The sequence below is a fragment of the Carassius gibelio genome, chromosome A20 (assembly GCF_023724105.1).
Source record: "Carassius gibelio isolate Cgi1373 ecotype wild population from Czech Republic chromosome A20, carGib1.2-hapl.c, whole genome shotgun sequence".
NCBI classification, from domain to species: Eukaryota; Metazoa; Chordata; class Actinopteri; order Cypriniformes; family Cyprinidae; genus Carassius; species Carassius gibelio.
Window position 1 is genome coordinate 17555364 of NC_068390.1, and position 23360 is coordinate 17578723.

The 23360-nt window shown below is 36.3% G+C and overlaps 1 protein-coding gene across 3 annotated transcripts; it reads left to right on the forward strand.

Annotated features, from left to right (window-relative positions):
* The first annotated feature begins 222 nt into the window (after positions 1 to 222).
* Positions 223 to 23335, forward strand: LOC127938604 (zinc finger protein DPF3). Of its 3 annotated transcripts, XM_052535320.1 has the most exons (10): positions 223 to 397; positions 2556 to 2689; positions 3603 to 3698; positions 3943 to 4015; positions 4927 to 4968; positions 9041 to 9178; positions 10710 to 10838; positions 18716 to 18828; positions 18992 to 19073; positions 19372 to 23335. In XM_052535320.1, the coding sequence occupies exons 1-10, from the start codon at positions 238 to 240 to the stop codon at positions 19437 to 19439; spliced, it is 1035 nt and encodes a 344-aa protein (XP_052391280.1). In that variant the 5' UTR covers positions 223 to 237; the 3' UTR covers positions 19440 to 23335. The 3 variants fall into 3 exon arrangements, with proteins under 3 accessions (XP_052391280.1, XP_052391281.1, XP_052391282.1); XM_052535321.1 differs by lacking the exon at positions 4927 to 4968; XM_052535322.1 differs by lacking the exons at positions 18716 to 18828; positions 18992 to 19073; positions 19372 to 23335 and adding an exon at positions 15341 to 17105.
* Positions 23336 to 23360: the final 25 nt, after the last annotated feature.

Sequence of the window (23360 nt, forward strand, 5' to 3'; positions counted from 1 at the left end):
ACTGTTTATATATATAAAAAAATGCAACCTTGTTGAGCATAAGAGACTTCTTTTTAAAATGTTTCTTTTTTAATCATTTTCTTTGACCTAAGAGCACCTGTCATCTCATAACATCCACATCCAGACAATAGATTCTAATCCTAACTGGTATTTGAAATCACAAATATCCTCCATTATTAAGTCAACCTAAACATTGTTTACAAAAAGAATCCCATCCCAATAGTGTTTATATGAAGAATGTGTGTAAGAGCCTATTCAAACCATGCTAGTACTGTCTGTTTGATTGCAGGGTTGGCAGCAGGTCAGATGTACACCTACCCAGCACGTTGCTGGAGAAAGAAGAGGCGACTTCACCCACCACTTGACCCCCAGCTTCGCCTTTGTGAACTCCGACTCGGTGAGTGGCTAATTGTGTGATTTCTCTCAAGCTTACATATTGGTTTTGAATTCTTTTTTGCTGCACTTTTCTCTCCTTCCTTGCTTCTTTGCTCTGAGGTCATTCAGAGGCTGTAGAACTGGCCCATCTGGGTCTCATTATCCTTCTCTGTGTCCGTGTGTGCCCTGACCGGGCCCCTTTAATCATTTGGCCATGCAGCTTTAGAATGTAAGTCTTGGAGACTGATTGGGGGTCTACAGAAGGGCTGGAAGAACTTGATAAAGGCACATAAAGGCCTGTCTGTGTCAACAAGAAAGCCCCTCTATTATTTTCTTAGCTGTCCCTGGAAATACAATAGCAGCAAAGCAATATAAGAACCCTTGACCTTCACTTGGAGCTCAGCCAGCATGAGTTCAGCAGAAAAACAGTGAATAAAACTGATTCAGGCCTGAAATAGAGTGTGATTGCTTTCCAATAATGTAGATATCAGAAGACCCTCCAAAGCACTCCTCAAATCACATGACTGCTCTCCTGAGCCATTCAGACATTTTGGCATGGTGAATATTTAAGATCCACTGTAGTCTACTCTAAGGTATAGTTCATCCACAAATTAAGGTTTTGTCATTATTTACTCAATCTCATGTCGTTAAGTTTCTATATGACTCTCTTTCTTCTGTGTCCTTCTAAAATTTTGAAGAATTTACACTCAACATTTAAATGTTTGGGGTCGCTAAGATATTTTCATGTTTTTGAAAGTCTCTTATGCTCCCAGAGGATAAGTGCAAACATGAAGATTAGTAAATAATGGCAGAATTTTCATTTTTGAGTGAGCTATCCCTCTAAGTTATGTGCTTTCCGGAGTCCTGGAATTGTAATATTTACACTATAGCGAGGCATAATTCTGGTCGGTTACAGCAGGACATCGTTCTTGCGCTTCCTGTCTGAAATGTGTTTGTGTTGTACATTTCTGGGTGCTCAGCCACTGTAAACAGCTTTGGTGTCCAATATCCCATCCAAGTCTGGTTCATACCGACAAGCAAGCAAGCTTAATTCCAATGTTCATCTCCATGTGCTGTCGTTTTCTCCACAGCAGATGTGGCATGTAGAACAGCCTCTAATTCAAAAAAACTGATTCAGTCAGGCTATTTTGCCTGCTATATAATCACGCCACTGTGACAACACCAAATAGCTGCATCTCAGTGAACTGCTATATTCATTATGCTCTGCGCTTGCCATATGAAACGGACTCCTCAGCGTGATCTTGCTAAATTCTTCATTAAAGCAGTACATAGTCTTTCCAGTCAGTGTGTGCCTTTTCAGTGCCAATGTTGTGATTTAATGGCATGCATAAATATTGCAGTGCTGTATTATATTGCGATGATTAAGACCTTATGATTTGTGTCTATAGACATCAACCTCTCTTAGCCTCTTGTTTTAATGAGAGACGGGGGATGGGCGGCTGCAATCAGCCCCTGACTGGCACTCTGCGCTATTTTCAGCTCCTCTCCCAGGGGAAGAGTGTGTCTCGGCTCAATCAGACACAAAGAGAATAAAGACAAGGACAGAGATTCATAAAAACATTCTCAATCATGTACACACATTACGGAGTAGGAACATCAGAAACCAAAGCTTCTTGGGACACTTTAACTCCACTGAAGCAGATTATAGATCAGAAAACAATTCAAATGTTGTGACAGACCTAAGGGTGTGTTTCAACCCACTCCTTAGTTTACTAGTAAGTGCACTACTCAGAGAGTCAGCCATTCCTAACCTGTCATTGTCATTGCACTGAAACGTTCATACCCTACCCAGAATGCACTGTAACAACCGGTGAACATCAGATGTTTACTCAGAAATGATCATGTCTTCTTAAATCTAAATTCTTTCTTTAATTTTGCATTCCTCATGTGCACTAAAGGGGAAAAACCTAAGCCAGTAAAGGTTGATACAGTAATTAGGGATATTAAATATATATATAAAGATAAAGATCCCCCCAAAATACTATTTTATTTTGTTTTATTTATACTACTATTCAATTGTTACCATTCAGTCTGAAGCTGTTCTTTTGCACAACCCATTCGTCTGTTTTCAGTGACGATGTTAACAGTTTATGGAGGAGAGGTTCAAGGAAGCCGTTTACCTGACATTCTCATTTTCTCCCTCTTTCTTTCTTGTTTAGAGGCAGAGCTGATGGCCAAGAGAGAAGCCCCGGCGACGGAGGCCACGGCCCTGGAAGCACTGTTACGAGGTGATGGGATCTTGGACAAGAGGAACAATAACTCCAAAGAGGAAGAGACACTACTGGAAATCCAGGTAACATATTGACAGTCCTTTCTAAGGGATTTCATTGGTTTATATGTGCATGATAATATATTAAGAGTCAGTGTCAGACTTAAAGAGTGGTTTCAGTTGTTGGGTCACGAACCACAAATAGGTTGTAGTTTCGTCCTGAAAGATTCACAGACAGCCAGGAAAAAAAAACACAATAATATACAAAAAAACAACAGCAACAGAGATGCTTTGCAAAGGATTTAGGTGATGGCACAGAGCATTATAAGATGCAATCTACCATCAATCAGCGATATCTACCTTTCACTGTTGGTGTAAAGCCCAATCCATCATCTGAGACCCCATCCTCCCCAGCCGCAAGCTGTTTTGTTTCCTACCTTCTGGCAAACAATACCGCACTATTAAGGAGCACTAGACTCGATAAAACTCAAACTGCAGCATGCTTTCTACACGATGCGCTTCACATTATATCTTCACAATATCACACAAGCAAGAGATATTGTACCCAAATATCATTAAAGAAAATGCACGACTGCGAGGAAAATCCTGATTTCATACAACAGTTGAATAGAAGTTAATATTAAGTTAGATTACATTTTAAACCTAATTGTGCCCGATACAGTGTCTGTTTATGCTTCCCAGTGAAGGCACAGGAGAAGCAACACACAGTAGATGCTGTTTCATTCCTGAATGAATCAGCGTCTTTGAATGATTCAGTTGAATGAATGATTCAGTGGCCCACTCATAAAAACAATCAGCTTTTAGTGTTTCCTGTGCTATTTCTTTGCTACAAAAAACAGTGTTTTAAGGACCCCATTGACCATATATGGCAACGAAGATCTCCACTCTTTCTGTATGTGGACTGTTGTCTTTTCTTGTGCAGTGCATTGATCATCGTCATCTAATCGCTTAGCCCAACTTTCTTCCTCCTCTGCAGAGGGTGCTTGAGGCAGATGAAAATGGTGATGGTTTCCATGACGATGAAGATTTTGAAGTGGACACACCGAAGAGGAAGCATCGAAACAAAGGCAGGGTGAGTGATGAGCATGACTCAAAGTCTGCGGATGGTGTGAAGGAAAAAAGGCAAGCGAGAGCAAGAAAAAGAGACAGCCAAGACAAGGCAGACTGACACCAGAAAGGGAAATAAAGCATGAAAAATAAATACCTTGTTGATCTCTCTGAGTTATGGTGTGTGCAGAGACTAAGAAAAGATGAACGAGAAATGATCTAAACAAGAGAAAGTAATATCATGTAATTTTATGTTATTTGTTGATCAGGGTCGAGGCTCTGCACGCAGGCGAACAGAGGCAGTGGCCAACGACGATCAGGATAAACCCTACGTGTGTGACAGTAAGGGTCAATTTCATAATTTCATATGCAACCTTTGTGCCTTCAATTCTAAGCAACTTGATGTAGATATATCATTTTGTATACGTTTGAACTGCAAGAGAAAAACTAATTAGGAAATTTGTAAACTGTAACCTAATTTGGCATTATGTATTTGAGTCCAAAAGTCTGAGACGACATCGAAAATCATTTTCAAAATTTATTTTCTTTAAATAAAGTTTTACACCTGATAATAAAGAAACTTTTAAAATTCAGAAAAAAATACTGTATATATATATATATATATATATATATATATATATATATATATATATATATACACATATACGTATATATATATATATATATATATATATATACATATACATATATATATATGTACATATATACGTATATATAAATATATATATATATATATATATATATATATATATATATATATATATATATATATATATATATTTACAATTAATTAATTAATCAATTAAGCAAGTTTATGGCATTCTTTAAGATTTTTTATGCAGACAATATCATTTGTATTTAATTATTTTAAACAAGGTCTCAGTTTTTTGGACCCCAATGAATATTAATGATTTTTTTTCACTTCATACAGCTGTCAGATAAAATAATGTTAATCATCTCTGACTTCTGTTTTAATCATGGGATTTGATCTATTTTGACACTGTTTGTTTGGCTGTCCTATTTTGGCGTCCTAAAAACGTCTTTCATTTTATCATATGGTACCTGCCTGTGTTTCTGATCTTGGCATGGTGGCATTTTATAATAACAAAAGCATGTGACAACCCGAGGAGATACTACAGCTACTTTGGGTTCCAGAGGCCTCTCTGAATGTAACTTACTTCCTGTATTTTGTTTTCTGTCTCCTCTTTTGCTTTGTGTCTCCTCTGTTTCAGACAGATACAAACAAAAGCATAACTCAAAAACCGCTGACTCAGGTATTCAGCCATGTTGCCATCTTCCTCTTGCTCGGACATGTGAGCTATGCTAATGACAAGGCTAAACAGTTAATGCTCATGTCGGGGAGAGATTATTAGCATAAATCTACTGGTTCAGTCTTTTCTCTGTTGCTGCTATTGATATTTCACGCTGCTTGCCAAAGCTCTCATGCATGGCTATCAACACTGCTGCTAAAATACCAGAGCTTGAACATGTAGCCTTTTCATTGCTACATCTAGATTGCAGACCCTCTTCTAGGTCAAATCTGCTGCAATGCTGGAATGATTGACTCTGGATGTGCAGTTTGCTGAAATGAAATGCATGTAGTCGCTTCCCTTTTCCATACTATATGTTCTGCCTGTACACAGCTGTACGATTCAGCAGTCCATACAAAAATAAGATCTGTTACATCAAATACTAGCTGCCTAAAGGTGCACTAAGTACATTTTCCACAGAAATTAATACCATTAATATGATTTGAATGATGAAATATGATTCATGATTCATTTATTTATCTCATGAGATAGACATATCACTGACCAATAAAATCGGTTTTATTTATTTATTTATTTATGTTCACAATCTCACAAACCTTATATATGTTCACAATCTCACTTTAGCATACTTTTTAATCAGTGTTAATTTCGTTGACGAAGACTATGACGAAAAATATTCGTCAACTAACCTTTTTCACGGACGAAAACTAAATAAAAACTAAATAAAAAGTCAGATATGATGACGAAAAACGTGACGAAATATAACTGACACTTTAGTCAACGAATAAAAAGGAGACGAAAATATATGGGAGGGACGAATGGAGAAGAGATCCAATCAGAGCGAATCTTTGAGGGTAGGTTGATCTATGCAGAAGCAGCCGAGCCATTTTAAAAAGCCGCGGCAAATGCAAGCGCAACAGCTAAACAAAGCAGCAGTTACACAGAAAAGAGAACAAAGATGAGTTTGCAGAAATTCGCACAGTTTCGAGGACGTTTTCATAACAGTTAAGTTGTTTACACAGGGAACTACACTGCGACCTTTTGAAATGCCATTGCGACCCAAATTTTCATGGGGTCGTAAATGTATCAGTGATTATTTTTTAACCTACTTATGTGTAATGCTATGTTTTAATATGAGCATTTATTAAAACAGAAATGTGTATTTTAAGAATACGTTTTATAACGTGCTCCGAGCATTCAACACATCAAGTTGGCTTCAGCCCCGCGATGCAGTAACGCTGAACTGAGCAGCTGGTGACTCGCGCAACACTGAACCAAGCTCTCTTTCAGGACGTTTGCGTCCTACTGCACCTGAACGAACAAATACAAATCGCATTTTAAATAAACATAAGAAAAAGAGCGAAAAGTGAAAGAGCTCAATTCAGCAGCGCGGTGTTCTGGTGTTCAGGGAGCAAGCAGAGACGCGTCTCAAAGTCTTCTTGCTTTTGTACCGACAACAAATACATACTAAATATGTCGAAATACCCGTCTTGGAAAGTGTGTTCGAAAAAGTCTGTAGTTATGTCTTTAGTGAAAGAGTTGGAAAGAAATCGGATGCGTATCTTTATAATGGATGCATTTGTCTCTTAAAGTGACCGCGCCTAATTTACTAGCTCTGCTGTCAATGTCTTTAATGTATGAAAATGAAAGTGAATCACTCACTGCTCTTGATTGAATTACTTTGTAGTATTAACAAGAATTTATCCAAAGTCAATCCAAAAATCAGATAGAATTGATAATATTGTTTTACTAGTGACTAAAAAATACAAAAAAAGAAAAATTATTAGGGACCTGAGCATGTTTTGCTTAAGTGTTTCTTTCTTTAATTGCTAATGCAACCTTTTCACACCACAGACTGAACCAAATTAAGCATTGCATCCGACATTATCAAGATGAATTTGTTGTTCTGACACAGTTTAACCCTGAGTTATTGTCATATTTTATCACCAATTTCTAAACTACAGCAAATAAACTGTGATATTGTAAGAAACGTTGAAGGTGTCTGAATACATTTTGGTTTGATTGTGTATTTTATTTTACAGTGAAGACTATGCAGTGCTATTTTAAATGAACAAAAACAAACTTAAAAAAAATTAAACTTTGTGTAAATAGCACAAATAAAGAAATAGAATGAACATACATTACAAATATAATATAGGTGGTTGTCTATTTCAATAATACTGTACTTCATCTTGAAAGAATGTCATATGCATTGCATATCATTCAGGACGAATGCATATCTTTTTCAGAGAGCATGTATATTTTTCATTGAGAGCAGGCCTTATGTTTATTTTATAAATACCATTCCATAACAGACTGATGGAAACATTTAGTCAAGTCAACGAAGTTGACTTTGTTCTACTAAAAAAAACTAGACTAAGACTAAAACTCTTATGATATTTAGTCGACTGAAACTAGACTAAGACTAAAAGACTTAAGACTAGACTAAGACTAAAACTCTCATGATATTTAGTCGACTAAAACTAGACTAAGACTAAAACATTTCAGATGACTAAAATGTGACTAAAACTAAATGGTGTGTTATTCAAAAGACTAAGACTAAGACTAAATCCGAATTTGCTGTCAAAATTAACACTGTTTTTAATTAATAAACTTTAATTGAGAATTGAATGAAATATATGTAGGACATATGTATATTGTATATTTATTGCAATTAAATTAAAATGTATTATTTTAATAGATTTATGTGCTAAAAATATGTGCTTTAGTATGTTCGTCAGCTCATAAAACTGAGCAAGAATTTATTTAATGTACTTTAAAGCATTACACATTTTAGGTATTAAGAAACAGAGTCATGAAGGCATACTCTCCTTAAGTACACTTAAGTGGACTTTTATTATATTAATATTATATTATCTGCAAGTACTTTTTTATTTTATTTTACAAACCTAAGATCCAAAGTAGACTACAAGTGCACATTCAACACAATTAAGCACACTATGGTTGGATACTTAGTGCTCCTTTGTGCATAAAATAAAAAATTAAACTTAAAGACAACATGAAAACTGCATTCAAAACCATTTAACTGTAATACAGTTTACTTCTGAGTAAAATGAATGATCATTCAGGACAAAATGTGAGAAGTGATATAACTTATTCATTGAAATGTAATTGGACAGGCTTACCCTTTTCCCCTTGAAAATAAAAGTAAATTTCATGTTGTCTTTGAGGTAATATAGGGAAAATATATTGAAAATGTAATACAAATCCATATTACACATACTTATGTAAATCTAAATCATTTTAGTTACTAATTATTGTCTCTAAAAATCAAAAAACAATTTCCTAGTTGTGATTCTATTCAGATACTGTACACATCCTTTCATTCTCTATGGTTTGTCCATCCTTTTTCTTTTTGGATTTGTAGTGAGAGAATTTATTACTGTGAAAATATTGTGCTTACCTTCCTGGTATTGCAGTCTGCAACCCACAGATGCTTGACATGTTTAATGCATCCTCCTGTTGGTAGAAGGAAATCTTTTCTGTACTGAGATTGACATAATATGACAACCTAGGCCAACATGCAATTAATTTGTATTACGTATCCGTTAACCACAACAACATTATGATATAGTTATGTGATATATCCCACATCTGTAATCTAATAGGCCAACTGGCAGTAACGTGTTTTCAGTGATCGGATCAGTCCAATAGCACTTGACCACATTAAAATCTACCTATAAATTCACACAAGACATATAGTGTCAGTGACTGATTCTGACTGCATTCGACACAGGTGTGATTTAATATGAAAAAAGTAATATTCATAGTTTTGCTCTGCATCTGTACGTTCATGAAGACAAACTGTGGGGTTGCAGTGCTAATACTGTGCCTTAAACACTGTTCTTACACCCCACATATCTCTCTCATTGGCTGAGAACATGCAATGTAGATTTTGTGATAGCGCTTTGACTCCAAAACTAGGTGCTTTGTGAATTTCTTAGATATGTGTTAGCATCCCAGCTTCATTATTTGAATAACCTAGAATTATTTGAGATTAAGAAGTTTTTGCCAGTAAAATGAATTTCATTTTGACCAATGTTCTTTATCTTAGTTTGTGGGAAACGTTACAAAAACCGTCCTGGACTAAGTTACCATTACACCCATACTCACCTTGCTGAAGAGGAGGGTGAGGAAGAACGTGAAACTGAAATCCCCCAATCTCCTCCTATCCGCCATGAGAACCATAAACGTAAGTTTATATTCATTTTAATTGTAAAATAAGTGTTTTGATATCTAGCACTCTGTTCCAACCAGGGGGAATCTAGGATTATTTCAACTGGGGGCACAAAAGGGGGGCCACAAATAATATAGTGGAACAATCTTAATCTTTCGCATCTGAGCTCGTTTGACCCCGAAAGCCCAGTTCCGTTTTATTAGTGTGAGTGCTCCGTGCCGCGCTTGGGCATGTGGTTCATTTAGTCCGGCTGGAAGAGGTGGACCAGGACACAGTTTGGTTGGGCTCGGATGTGGTACGCATGCAATGTGGGCGTTAATCATGCCGGAGCGCGAAACAGATATTGGGGGGCATGGGGGATGTAATCTCCTCGCTCTACTGAGAAATCTGACCAACAGCGTGTGCCTCCCGATCAACTGCCTGTAAACTGGGGAACGAAAAGAAGCAATAGAGGCCACATAAACCTTTAACATTGACAGTAGACTCCCATTATCTAGCCTGTGTTGCACAAAAAACATAGAACATCCAACACATGACAGCGCACCTAGTGGATATCTCTATCACAGCTCCATTTCATGAACACTCTCCAATTTAGTGCATACAGTGCCTAGTTGAAGGTGCACAAGACTTAAGGTCTCCAAAAATTTCATATGAGTTATTTCGTATTCAAATTTCCTTCGTCATGTACAGAAACCTTGCACACTGAGTTTGATTCAGTTCGGCCAATCAGTTTTCCTGCTTCCATAACTTTTAAACCTGCATTCCATAACAGTTAAACCTGTTATGACATGTTATATACTTTTTAGATTACATTTTCTGGTTAAACGTCTTATTTTGGACATACTTACAAGGCATTGTATCTGTAATTCCCGAATATCCACACTATTGCAGTATTGACTGACAACCCACGTAAGAAGAGAATTCCACAAATAGAGATGGCGACAAATAGGCAAAACTTATGCACTAAAGCTTTTAAAAAATGCCATAACTCAAATAACAGACTTTTTCTGGTGGCATTACCAGATATAATTTAGTCTTCTTAAACAACGCCCCTTTTCAGATCTGCCTCCATTCAATCAACAATTGATGGATTGAACTTTTTTCTTTTTCGATAATCCGTTTCACTTGGATGTATGTCACACAATGAAGAAATAATCAGTCACTGCTTATGTTTCATTGTGATTTTAACCATGGTAAAATCATTGTAACAGCCTGTTTCTTTAGTTAACATCCCTGTGTGAATTTTTGCATAACAATACTTAGTAGCAATTATGTGCTCTTTTCCAAAAACACAGACAGTGAGCTGTCTTAATGTCTACATATTCTATATACATATTCTAATAATATTTTAATAGATATTATTCAGTATTCGATAAGAAAATATGTACATAGCACACACAATCCATTTATACTTTTCAATACTACACTGCACATGATGTCACAATTTTAGGATGCCTAAAATAATACAAGTAACACATTTAGGATTTAGAATAGACACTGTTCTTATATTTTATCTTCTCCTTTTTAATTTGTACTATTTTTACAGCACAGAAAGGGCCTGATGGCACGATCATCCCTAATGACTACTGTGACTTCTGTCTGGGAGACTCAGGCTCTAATAGGAAGACAGGCCAGTCTGAGGAAATGGTTTCCTGTTCAGACTGCGGCCGTTCTGGTGAGTCTTTCACATCACTTCATTATTTCTATTATTCACAGTTACAGTATCTGCCCATGTTAGATCAAGAAGGGAGTTTCACCTTCATCTTGTTTTAATCTCACTCTGAGGGAGATGTTTACTATGACATAGCCAATATTAATCTGGTTGAAATTATAAAAATAAATATATTTTTTTTATGAATTGCCAGATGTTTTAGTAGTAAAAAAAGAAAAAGAAATAAACAGTAAAAGTGTTCAGAGATTTCTCTCTCTCAATCTCTTTCTCTTTATGTGTTCACCAAAAGAAAATTATAAATCCCATTTAATGCTTTATCATGTCATGCATCAATAGCACATTTCATCAGCTTGTTTATGCATATCCCATCTTTTCCAGTTTTTTGCTAGAGCATGTTTATTTATTTATTTTATGGGGTTTTGCTTAGTTGTTGTGATTTGGGTTTGGCTTGGCATAATGGTGTCATATAGAAATGGTTTCCTAGATAAAGATTAATTCTACTAGAAAGGCTTTTAAATGGAGAGTTCAGAGATGCGCAGATTACCTGTTTTCATGCAGCTGTTTATCTGTTGCAGTCTTGGCGTTTATTCATAAATAATTGCGGTATTTAGAAACACGTTGATTAAAAAAAACAACATGTTAGCAGAGATCGGACAGTTATTTTAAAAATGAATTCCAGTATACTTGTTAATTACTAAAAAAGTAATCAGTAATTCAATAAAAATACCAAAGTGTGAAAGTAACAGTCCGATTGCATTTAATAAAGTTTGGATTTGTCCTGCATGTGCAATGTAGGCCTGTCGCGATAGCCGATAAATCAATTAATCGTCCGAAAAAAAAAATGAGCTTGATAATTATTTTGGCCGCAATAATTTCTTTTTTACATTTTCATTTAAAAATGTAACATGTCATGATGTGGGGTTAGTTTGGAGCGCAGCCTGTGGACAGCCCACGGTAGAAAACACTCTCTCCAATGGCACAGATTTCCCGGGAATAAAGAGATATAATCTCGCTAGACTGACCAACTTAGGGAAGCATCTTTCATTTGCTTGTGGATGTTTGTGTCACAAGTGATATTGCACTGTACTTGCACTACTTCTTTATTTTAATACCGCGTAGCATATTTTGCAAGTAACTTCGTTGTCCTTACTGTCTAAATGGTCCTACTTTTTGCTCGCTTTATTTGGCTTGTCCAGCTCAATATGTCTGTAGGCATGTGGTTGCGTGTCAACGCGCCCAGTGAGTTAACACACACACACACACACATATATATATAGGCGCATCATTTTCTCCTTCTTTCCAAAGTGCTTGGGAAGTGGCGCTCCTGAGGCGTCTGTAGTTGTTAAGCATCCATCAGCTGCAATCTCCGCTACAACAAGGACATATCTGTAATGTAAAAACCCTTGCTGTAACTCTGCTACAAGATTTATTTGCGAAGAAAAGTAAAAAAACTTGTCAGTGTTCAAAAACAACAGGGAATTTCAAGCTGATTGAGTTGGTTCTTTTCACATGATCTGGTGCGCTTGAGTCATTCTGAAAAGCTGAGATGTTTTTAACTAGATGTGGAGCAGACAGGCCTGGAAAAAACTAATGGTAAATGGTAAATGGACTGCATTTATATAGCGCTTTCAACAGACCCCATGGCCATCCAAAGCGCTTTACAAGTTGCCTCACATTCACCCATTCACTCACACATTCATACACCGACGGTGATGCCAGCCACTGGCACTTGGTCAGGTGGAGCCAGAGATTGAACCACCAACCTTCCGGTTTGTAGATAACCTACTTGAACCACTGAGCAACTGCTGCCCCAAGCGCGTCGCACCATGTGCATGTTGCGACCGTGTCTCTTTGTTAATGAGCGTGCATACCGCATTTGAAATAACAAACTTGAGTGCCCAAAAGATGCGATATGTGAACAGTCCCGTCATCTGTGGAAATGTTTTCTTTTCGGTTAACGGTTAAACGGTCAATATAAGCATCACTAACTGGCATACACACATAATATAACATACAAAATTAATTAATTATAAGTCACACAAAGTCAACTTGTTGGTATTTCTTGCTCTGAATCTGCCATAAAATAAAATAAAAGTGTTATGTTCTTTGAAAAGGTTTACCTGTGTTATTATTCCATTATCATTATATTAGTTGAAACTTGTCTTAGAACGACAATATTATCGTTTATCGCGATAATTTCTGGGACAATTTATTGTCCAGCAAAATGTGTTATCGTGACAGGCCTAGTGCAATGAGAAAATGAATAATTACTACATGATTTTTTTTTACTTAAAGGGGTCATATGATGCAATCTCAAGTTGTCCTTTCTCTCAAACCCAAAGAGATATTCCCTCCTAAAACACCTCATTTAAACATGCCCCCACATGTCTACGTCACTGTGTGGGACGCTTTGCATAATACTGCCCAAATGTTCAGGCAAAGAAAGAAGACATAAATTTTATTGGACGTCATTTATTGGAAGACATAAATTGTTGCCGCCGTCACCATGTTTTGAAGATGCTGTGTGTTTCATTGCGAAAGAGAAAATACTTAGTTTGGCCTTCCAAAAGAGGACACAACCAGAAATCAATGGTTAATTTGTATTTACATGCAATGTATTCGGCGCACTTTACGGAGGACTGTTTCCTGAACCTGGGTGATTAGCCTACAGTGCTGGCTCTTCTGACTTACAGCATGTATGTACGTTTTCATATTTAAAGGATTTGCCACTGACGATTTAAACGTGAGTTTTGAGCAGTGTAGAGTAGCACTTGTTGTTTGTCGTTTTTCTGATCACAAATGCAGACATGGTTTTATGTTTACGCAGCATGATGCAACACAACGCGTAAAAAGACAGGTATAACTAATCATAATCCATAATTATGTCCCCACTGGATGCAACAAATGCCTCCTTTGTAATGAGTTTTATTGGTTTTGAGTCATCGCCCCGGGACACACGGCATCACAGTATGGTAAGGGGCGTAACATTTCCCTCACACTCTTGAGGCATCTGGCCAATCACAATGCACCTGATAGCTGACCAATCAGACCACACCTCGCTTTTCAGAACGATGAGCTTTGTAAAAATCAACTCGTTTCAGAAGGCGGGGAATATAGGAGAAACAATGTACAGTATTTGGAAATGTTTTTTTAACCTTAAACTGCATAAACACTTTGCATTACATAAAATACAAAAAATAATGTCATTTTTTAGCAACTTCATATGACCCCTTTAAAGATATTTTGTGAAACAGAAACGGCCATTAAAATCTTTTTAAATAAAAATAATTTATTTTGTTATTGTCTCTTTCGAATTTTCCAATATCAGTATACCAGTTTTACTGCTAAGATCGTTTTGTTGCCATACAAAAGACACTTAAGTGAAAATCATCTATTTGATATTAATATTCTGCTATGACTGTTTTGACCAAGGCTAGATCTCAGTTAATTCTAATGAGAGTTGGAAGGGAGAGTAGGAGTGTCATGGGATTCTATCGAAACCGTTAAGTCTCTGAAACAGTTTTTCATTGCCGATGCCAAGACTACAAAGTCTAAAAGCATCTTACTGTACATCTAGATTACGTAGGTTGATGTTAAAAGTTTTCAAGATGGCAGACCTGAGAACATTTGCTCTTTGTAATTATGATAATTTACATTTCAAACACTTGGTCTTAAAAAAAAGAATAATTTTGCTGAAAAATAAAATACCATGCTTGGATTTAGAATGTGCATTGTGTTTGTAAGTGTGAGCCAAATACTGCAGTGCTGAGAATGAGCATTTATATTTGACGTGGCCTTTTTGTTTTGCATTTTTCTTTTACACAAGTTATTTTCCTAGCAAATGATCTTGGAAGGGTTAACTATCCCACATTTATATCCTGGAATTACTTTTGAACTCCTAATATGCTTATAGTTCTTAACTGTTTTAGGGCATAATCAGTTATCTCAGTTCATGTGCGCAAAATATTCTCATATTTATTTTGCTCATATGCTTCCATTCTTTATGTTTTTCTTTCTTGGCTGTTTGATCCATTGCCTTCTCATAATCGAATGCTAAATAGCAAGAACAGGGAGAGACCAAATGTATCCCTCAGTAAAAAAATAAATAATTATAATAATAATTTTTTATATATATATATATATATATATATATATATATATATATATATATAAGAATAATTCACACAAAAATGAAAATTTTGTCATTATTTATTAATTTCAAAACCTGTATGACTGTGTTCCACAGTCGTTTTGGGTGATCTATCCCTTTAAACGATTCATGATTCACTTACAGCTAAAAAATGCACTGCAGCTTTAATCTACAGCCAATGAGAAGCACATATTCATGCAATCAGATATGCAAGCCGTAGTCCCTTAATGTATGAGTAACTGCAAAGACTGCAAGTTGTCCAAAACTCAGAGGAGTGTGAGTCCTAGTGAGCTGACTGCAGTGTTACTTGTGTGTGTTTCCACTTTGATGCTGATATGTCCGTCATGCATGTCAGCTGATCGCATCGGTGGGACCAGGGCGAAGAGGAGGACGGGTGGAGTCCTGGACATGTTCGGCGACACGTCAGAGAGCGAGGCGTCCACCTTTCACGGCTTTGAGGAGGACGACCTGGACGGGCTTCTGTCCGATGACAGCACAGGCTCACCTCAGTACAGATAGACAAAGGAGAAACCTCAAGAGAACAGCATCAGAGAAACTTCCAGCATGTGTCTGCTGCTTGTTTTTTTTTTTTTTTTTTTTTTTTGTTGTTTTGCAGCCTCATGCGTAATGGATTCACAACTCCAGACACAATGTTAAATTCAGGAATTGTTTTCAAAGGACAAGTTGCAGCCTTTTATAAATTAAGGAATGTTGTTTTTATTGCTTCACACTTCTGTATACCGAGATGTGCTAGTTATGGGACAGAGGAGCCATCACTTCTGGACTGTTAGTTTTCCATCATGGAAAATTGCAGGGACGTTACTAATGTGTGGACGTGGATTATACTCCGCCATGTAAGATAAAACGCCTACTGTGTGGAAATTTACTTTAGAAATAGAAATTAAAGAATTTCAGTCCTCAAGGAGGAGAAAATACATGTGTCCGTAGGTCTGATAGTGAAGAGGGTTTTTTTCCCCTACCTCTGGATAAATACAATATTTGCAAAGAAAGGGATGACGAGAAGGCAGAGAATGGGCTGAGGCCAGGCCCTGATTGGATCCAGAGGGAAGGGAGGACAGTTTGCAGAGAGGTAAGAGCCAGTTGGCATTTAAGTGTCCATCTCTCCTCCTTTCTCAGGACAGCTGCAAGTACAACAACATCAAAAGAGCATGACATTTGAAATGCCTTGTTTGCTGGAGGATACATGATACTTGGCCTCTCCCTAGTTTTGTTGAATAAGAAGAAGAAAAAGGACTCATATTTTTGGAGTGATTTCCCTTTGCTATTCAGGAAACTCTCTTTAAACAACAGGTATGAGAAGGGGTACAATTGTAGCTTAAATGTGCAATGATTCTCATGAAGGCTTTGTTTTGCAAATAAAATCCTGACCATTCACCTCTGTTAACAGATCCAGCTATATAATATATATAATAATACACTGGATTTCAAGCACATAAGCTTCCTACACTTGGTAGGAAAATGCAGTAAATGTGAACAGGAAAAAAGAAAACATGCAATAAAAGCCGCAATACACATTAGCCACAGGGACGTCACCCAGTTAATATGGGGATATTTCAGCATATCCATTTTTTATGAAAAATCTTTGCTATATTTGCTCTTTAAAGCTCTTTTATTTTATTGTTATGGCGAACTAATGTGTCACTTTTGAATTGAAACTGTTGCGAAAAAAAATCTGTATTAATGCTTTCGATCTTGTCTCTATTTCAGGGCATTCATTCTTTTGAAAACGATAATATAATTTATTAAGATATTGTATAATGTATATAGGCCCACAAACTGTTGCAGGCTAAACCTGTTGTTCCACAACAGCTCCTGATGATATTTCTCCCAGGGTTTTGGTGTATAAAAATGTTTCAGTGTTTAACATTCAAACTTTAGTTCATTTAATACTAAGCCAAAGGAAACCATGGCTAGAGATAATGCTTTTAACTGCTTCTGTGTCACGCAGACCTGTGGCACAAACCACACAAACACACAGAACACACTTCATGCAAACTGTCATTCATGTGCTCGCTGCCGAGTCCTGTTACTCCAAATGTCAGCCTGCAAGTCTTTCACTGGATTTTGTTACTGAAAAACATTAAACATTTTACATTTGATGAATTACTCAGAGTTCATTTTGTTTCAAGGAAGGAAAAAATGGGACAAGTGACCTCAAGTGGTCTTTGAAAAATGTCTTAATGACACTAAAATATCATACTGAGTATCATAAACATTATCTCAGAGCAAACCACTTTCATGAGACGTTTTTTAACTGGTTCAAGTTCATTAATTTATGAAGGCAGCTCCCATTAAGTTCACATGGACATTGTTATAACTGTCTTAATTTTGAGTATTGTTTTATCATTTGAAACCTAGTAAACTTATTATTGTGAAATATTTTCTTTACAATAAATAACACTTGGGGTGTTATTTTCTTAAATAATGCATTACATAAAGCATTCATACATGTTTAAGTATGGCTTTTGTCCAAATAATTAGTCTATAATTTAAATTAAACTTAACAGCAATTTATCAAAATATTACACATAAATTATTAAATTATTTGAAGTATTTGAGATATAACTTTTCATATTTTATATGTATTGCATCAAGATCAACCTCTAAAATCAGTCATTTTTCCATACACTTTAAAAGACTTATGTCTAAACGTTGGCATAATGTGGCTTAATCTATTCAAGCAGTTCTGCATGTGAATACCAGGGACAGAGCCATGAAGAGGAATGAGCTAGCAAAGCTTATGAAACTCTTTTCCCAGTAGAGAAAGAGCTTCACATAACATCCGACGTCAAGCCAAGGCCCCACATGCTTTCCAAACTGGGAAGACTGCACATGCTTTACTGGGCATCCAAGCAAGAGGAGCCTGCTGTTCTCACAGTTTCATTGAGGAAATGAGCAGGCCGAGGAACTGACACCTCCCTAAGAGACAGAAAGACAGAGAGAGAGAGAGAGAAAGACAGACATGTGAGGTTACAGAGCCATCTGGCACTTTCCAAACCTGTGCTCTCCCCTCTCTCTGTGTTAGGAGGGCAGAACAGAAGGTGGAGGTGTTTACGGGGAACTGTTGCTTGTTCCTTCCAAATCGTGTTTAATCCGTTTTTTTCTTTCATGTGTCTGTCTTTATTAACTTAAAAGAATAGTTCTCCCGAAATGAAAAATCTGTCATCATTTACTCACCCTAAAGATGTTCAAAACCTGTATGAGATTCCTTCTTCTTCTGAGTACAAGACACAATATTCTGAAGGATGTTGGAAATCAAACGGTTGACGGTAGCCATTGATGTCCATAGTATGGAAAAAAAATACTATAGAATTCAATGGCTATCGTCAACTGTTTGATTAGTTTCTGTGCTCAACAGAAGACAAACTTATACAGGTTTGGAACAACTTGAGACAAATTTTTCATTTACATGTTAACTGTCCCTATCTATCTATCTATCTATCTATCTATCTATCTGTCTGTCTGTCTATCCATCCATCCATCCATCCATCATCTGTGTCTATCCCTCCATCCAGATCAATCCACCTTAAAGTATATAAATTACATTAAGAACCTTTCTAACAATTAGTTTTACGACAATTTATATGGATTCATGTTTTCCTAAGTTAAATTTATTATAGTGAAGTTCATCTAAAACTAATCGAATTGTCTAATTATCTAGCTCCTCTTCCTTCTGTCAGATTATTCTTTCATCTCTCTCTTTCACCAGGCCATCCTTCATGTCTGCAGTTCACAGACAACATGATGCAGGCCGTTGGAACGTACAAGTGGCAGTGCATCGAGTGTAAATCCTGCAGTCTGTGTGGCACCTCAGAGAACGATGTGAGTCTTTAAATCCTAACAAGGAGCATAGATTATTTTCAACATCTCAAACAAGATTCTCAAAGCACTCTTGGAGATGCGGTGTATGCGTGTTTCTGCAAGCCTCCTCATATGGCTGAGTGTGTGTGAGCTAACAGCTTGGTGACGCCCTCTACTTTTGTAGGATCAGCTTCTGTTCTGTGATGACTGTGATCGGGGATACCACATGTACTGCCTTAAGCCTCCCATGACACAGCCACCCGAGGGTAAGATCACTTCACAGCAACTCAGTAAAAATAGATCATAAAAATCATTAATACATTCATTGTTTGAGTTCTAAAATCTGCCTGACTGGTGTGGCTTGTTGCCTTTTATGCCTGGCCTATAATAACATGTGAATATATTAACTGACCTGCTGCTGAAGACCAATGCTGAATAAAATACTGATTTACAGTACACAGCATGGACAAATGGATAGATGAACAGTCACACAATAAACAAATACACAAACTGTACATGTGAGTCCACTTCATTACAGTTACCTCACAATTGCTTCGTTCACAGGAAGTTGGAGTTGTCATCTGTGTCTCGGTCTGCTGAAAGATAAGGCATCTGGTTTGGGAGAGCCCTAGGCTTTGAGGAGGTTCTGCACAGTCACACACAGACACGCACAGTTGACTCAGGATAGACGTTTGTCTTGGTTTTGCTCTGTAGATCTCCTCCTGTAGTAGTGTGAAGTTGAGTCTTCCTCTACCTTCATGTTACAAACATTTTCCTCAAGCAAGTCTGGGCAGTCGGTAGTCTACCTCGCATCCTGCTCACTAGCAAACCCAAAGGCAGGTTTGAGTCCAGATTGTCAGATTACCTAGAAACATGAGTCTAATATATATTACAAAAATTACTTAGTTAAATAGCAACACCAGCACAATAACTGTAATATTACACTTAAATGAAGTGATAATCAACTTCATATACACACAGAAGCTTTTGAGTTTTGATTCTAAGCTATTATTTCTTTGAAATTATGATGGACAAAGCCAGTTCTAACAAATAACAAACCAGTATACGTTATTTGCCATTTATACTGTAAGTCTTTAATAAAAATCAACATAAACTTATTTGGAGACACACACCAGCTGTATGAAGCAAAACCATTTTCATTTTAGTTCATGTTTTCAATGTGTCTGTGATGTCTGTAAGATCATATGATTTCTTGCAAGATATTTTTGGCTCATAACCTGTTTGATGTATAGAGGATGAATGTGATTAGAAGCTCATCTTTCTTACTGGGATCCTCATTCAGGTAGACATTTAGAGCTTAGTATCTGAAAGCAATCTTTAAACTAAATGGCAAAAAAATACCTTTTCCATGTATTGAAGCAGCACTTAGCTTTGACTTCAGGACTGGAAAATAATGCTGTCAAGTGTTTTTTATTTGTAATTTTATATATATAATTAAGCAGACAATCGTTTGGTTGGTAAATTACATGATAGCCATCAAATTCAAATACACCTATAATGCTTTTCTTGTTTTACTTTTTCCAGCCTGCTTTTACAAGACTGTTTAATATTTCATTACATTTTGTGGGACAAACTGTATCTTTGCTGCTGGAACATTCCAGTTTTGTGTGTTGCCCTTCATACCTCTCTGAGTGAAACATCTGTTCACTCCATTTTGTATTTCTTTGCTCGTGATATATTAGCATTACTATTTCCATCTGGCCATTCTCTCATGTCATTCCCACCTCCTTCACCTGTATAATACAGTAGAGGCTCTATTTTCAGAGCCACTTCATCAATGCTCTCCAGATCTAGCGATCTGTTGAATATTTTAGCTATGCATTTTTATCTGTTTTAAATGTCATTTACATTACATTTATATTTGTTTTTCGGTTTAAGAAATGTATTAAAGGTTGCAAAATCAAACTACTTTTGATGATGTTTAGATTCTATTCATCTAACCATAGTTAGGCCTTTGGAGCAAAGAAAAAATGATGGAAAACAAAAACTGAAAGTTGATACATTATGACTTTTGCACTTAAAATAGTTAACCCATTCTAAATCTAAACCTTAGTTTATTTTTTTTTTTTTAATTTTTTGTTCAGACTTTAAACCTGAAAACCTGTTTATTTAGACTCCTCATTTGTAAACTGGGTTAACAATCTTTTTTTGGGGGGATATTACTCGATATTGACTGGAGGAACACAGGGAGGGCTTTGTTTAAATATCACCTCGTCTCGTTCCGGAATAAAATGTAAGAATAATTTGGTCTATTCTGCAGTGTTATTAAGGCATTTTCCCTCAGACGAGTTTCTGTGACTTTGTGACTAAACTCACAAATATTTAATGAAGCAGGCGCTATACATGGTTGACTGGTTATTTTTGGCTAAAAAAAAAAGCGCAGCAGTCAAAATAAAAATGGGCAGTGATGGGAATAACGGCGTTATAAATAACGGCGTTACTAACGGCATTACTTTTTCCAGTAACGAGTAATCTAATTGATTACTCTTCTCATCTTAATAACGCCGTTACCGTTACTGCCAAAAAATGCGGCGCGTTACTATAACTGATGATGAAGCTGTTTTTTTTTTTCATCAGACCAACTAGATCTCTGAGCGAGAGGCAAATACTTTTTTTACTGTTCTTCCTTGGTTAGTGGGCAGAGCACGAGACAAGCGCATAAATGCTGACGATTGGCTGAGGTAGAGTAAAATTTCATTGTAAGCCAATCAGAGGTAGAGTTGGGCGGGTTTTCGAAAGCACGCATAGTAGTGATGGGAATTCGGCTCTTTTGACTCAGCTCACTGAAAAGAGCCGGCTCTTTGGCTCACAAACGGCTCTTTAAATGACTTTGACTATAATATTTCAATTTTTATTACATAATTATTTAATTTCTATAGGCTAAATTTGAAAAAATAGAGTTGGCTCTTCAGATATGCGAGCCAGCTCCCGAAGTTCAACTAAAAAAGCCGGCTCCTAGAGTCGGCTCATTCGCGAATCGCGAACGACTCATCAAAAGCTCATTCGCGAACGAGTCGATCCATCATCACTAACGCTCATTCGCGAACGACCCATCATCGGACAGGACAGGACACACAACGAACAACACAAGCCAGTCAGTCAACCAGAGACAGGTATGGCGACGAGCCCAAATAATCCAAAAGTAGCCTTCTCTAAATGGAAGTATATACATTACCTTTTCCTTCAAGAAATTAAAGAAACAATAAAAGGAAATATCAAAAGTTCCCAAAAATCTATCGTGTTATTTGCATTGATCCACTATATAAACATAATATCTACATACATGCCATTTGATTGGAGGCTAGTCTCACTTTGTCCCACAGCAACTTTTTTTTTAGATGTGTGTACAATGTTTCATGTTTCTGTTAATAATGTATTGTATTAAGTGTCCATTTCATTATAATATTCAGATTTATCATAAATAATTGAACATGCACATGTATTTTAAGTTCCTTTAAAGAGGGGTAGAGGTGGGGTCACGTTTGAGCATTTAAAATGTAATTTTACTTGAAAGTAACGCAATAGTTACTTTCTTAAGTAACTAGTTACTTTAAAAATTTGTAACTGAGTTACTAATTTAGTTACTTTTTGGAAGAAGTAACTAGTAACTGTAACTAATTACTTTTTAAAAGTAACTTGCCCAACACTGAAAATGGGGGACTGACTTTTAATGATTTTAACTTATAAACTGCTAAAAAAGATCTACTGTGAGGTTGTTAATTGATGGCATTTGGTGGTATGTTGTTAACCTCGTGTACCAGCCATGGACAGGTACCCGCATATACGAGATGCCTTTGTCATTTAGTAACGGAGTTCCTAGTGAAAACTACATTACCCATAATTCTTTCACCAGAAATTTCCACCAGAGAATCGCAACGTGAAAATTGCACCAAAAGACACCTTACATAGATTTATGATTTTAAATTTGACTCACGATTGTAGATCTTGTTCTCATGAAAGCTGTCTTGTACTTTTGTCTATTTATTTGATTTTCAAATATTTTTTTTATTCAAATTAAAGTTTGGAATGTTCTGAATCAACTGATTCAGCTTCGAATTCTTTAACGAGAACTAAAAATCCCCATAGGAAAAATACCTAAAACGGCTAAATCTCTTAAAGTAAATTTATTAAGTAAAAGTTTAATACTTGTCATTGACTGGGGTTAAAAGAAGGTATAAAAAGATGATAACCCAGGGTTAAACTAAACAGCTCCATTATACCAACAAAAGCGTCTTAAAAAATTAATTTATTCAAGTAGAAAAATATTTTTCAATGTGAAGTACTGTATAGTCAGCCCAATTTATCTGTTATCTGTCTGTTACAATGTCATTTGTTGTATATAATCATCTGTAATTCAAACACAAATGTTGACTTTTTAATCCTTTGCGATCCGGAATGCTTTTGTACTTGTTTTTTATTATTATTATTATTATTATTTCTCGTCTTTTCCTTTTTATCCTTGCTGTAATGTAAAATGTAATAAATAAATAAATAATAAAAGTTGAAATGACTCTATGCTGATTTCACCTTTA

Excerpts from the sequence above, each read along its gene's own strand:
- LOC127938604 (XM_052535320.1), top strand. The coding sequence starts at position 238 with ATGTGTGTAAGAGCCTATTCAAACCATGCTAGTACTGTCTGTTTGATT. Across the intron at positions 4,969-9,040 it reads CTCAAAAACCGCTGACTCAG|TTTGTGGGAAACGTTACAAA; the intron begins GTATTCAGCCAT and ends TCTTTATCTTAG. Across the intron at positions 18,829-18,991 it reads GTGGCACCTCAGAGAACGAT|GATCAGCTTCTGTTCTGTGA; the intron begins GTGAGTCTTTAA and ends CTACTTTTGTAG.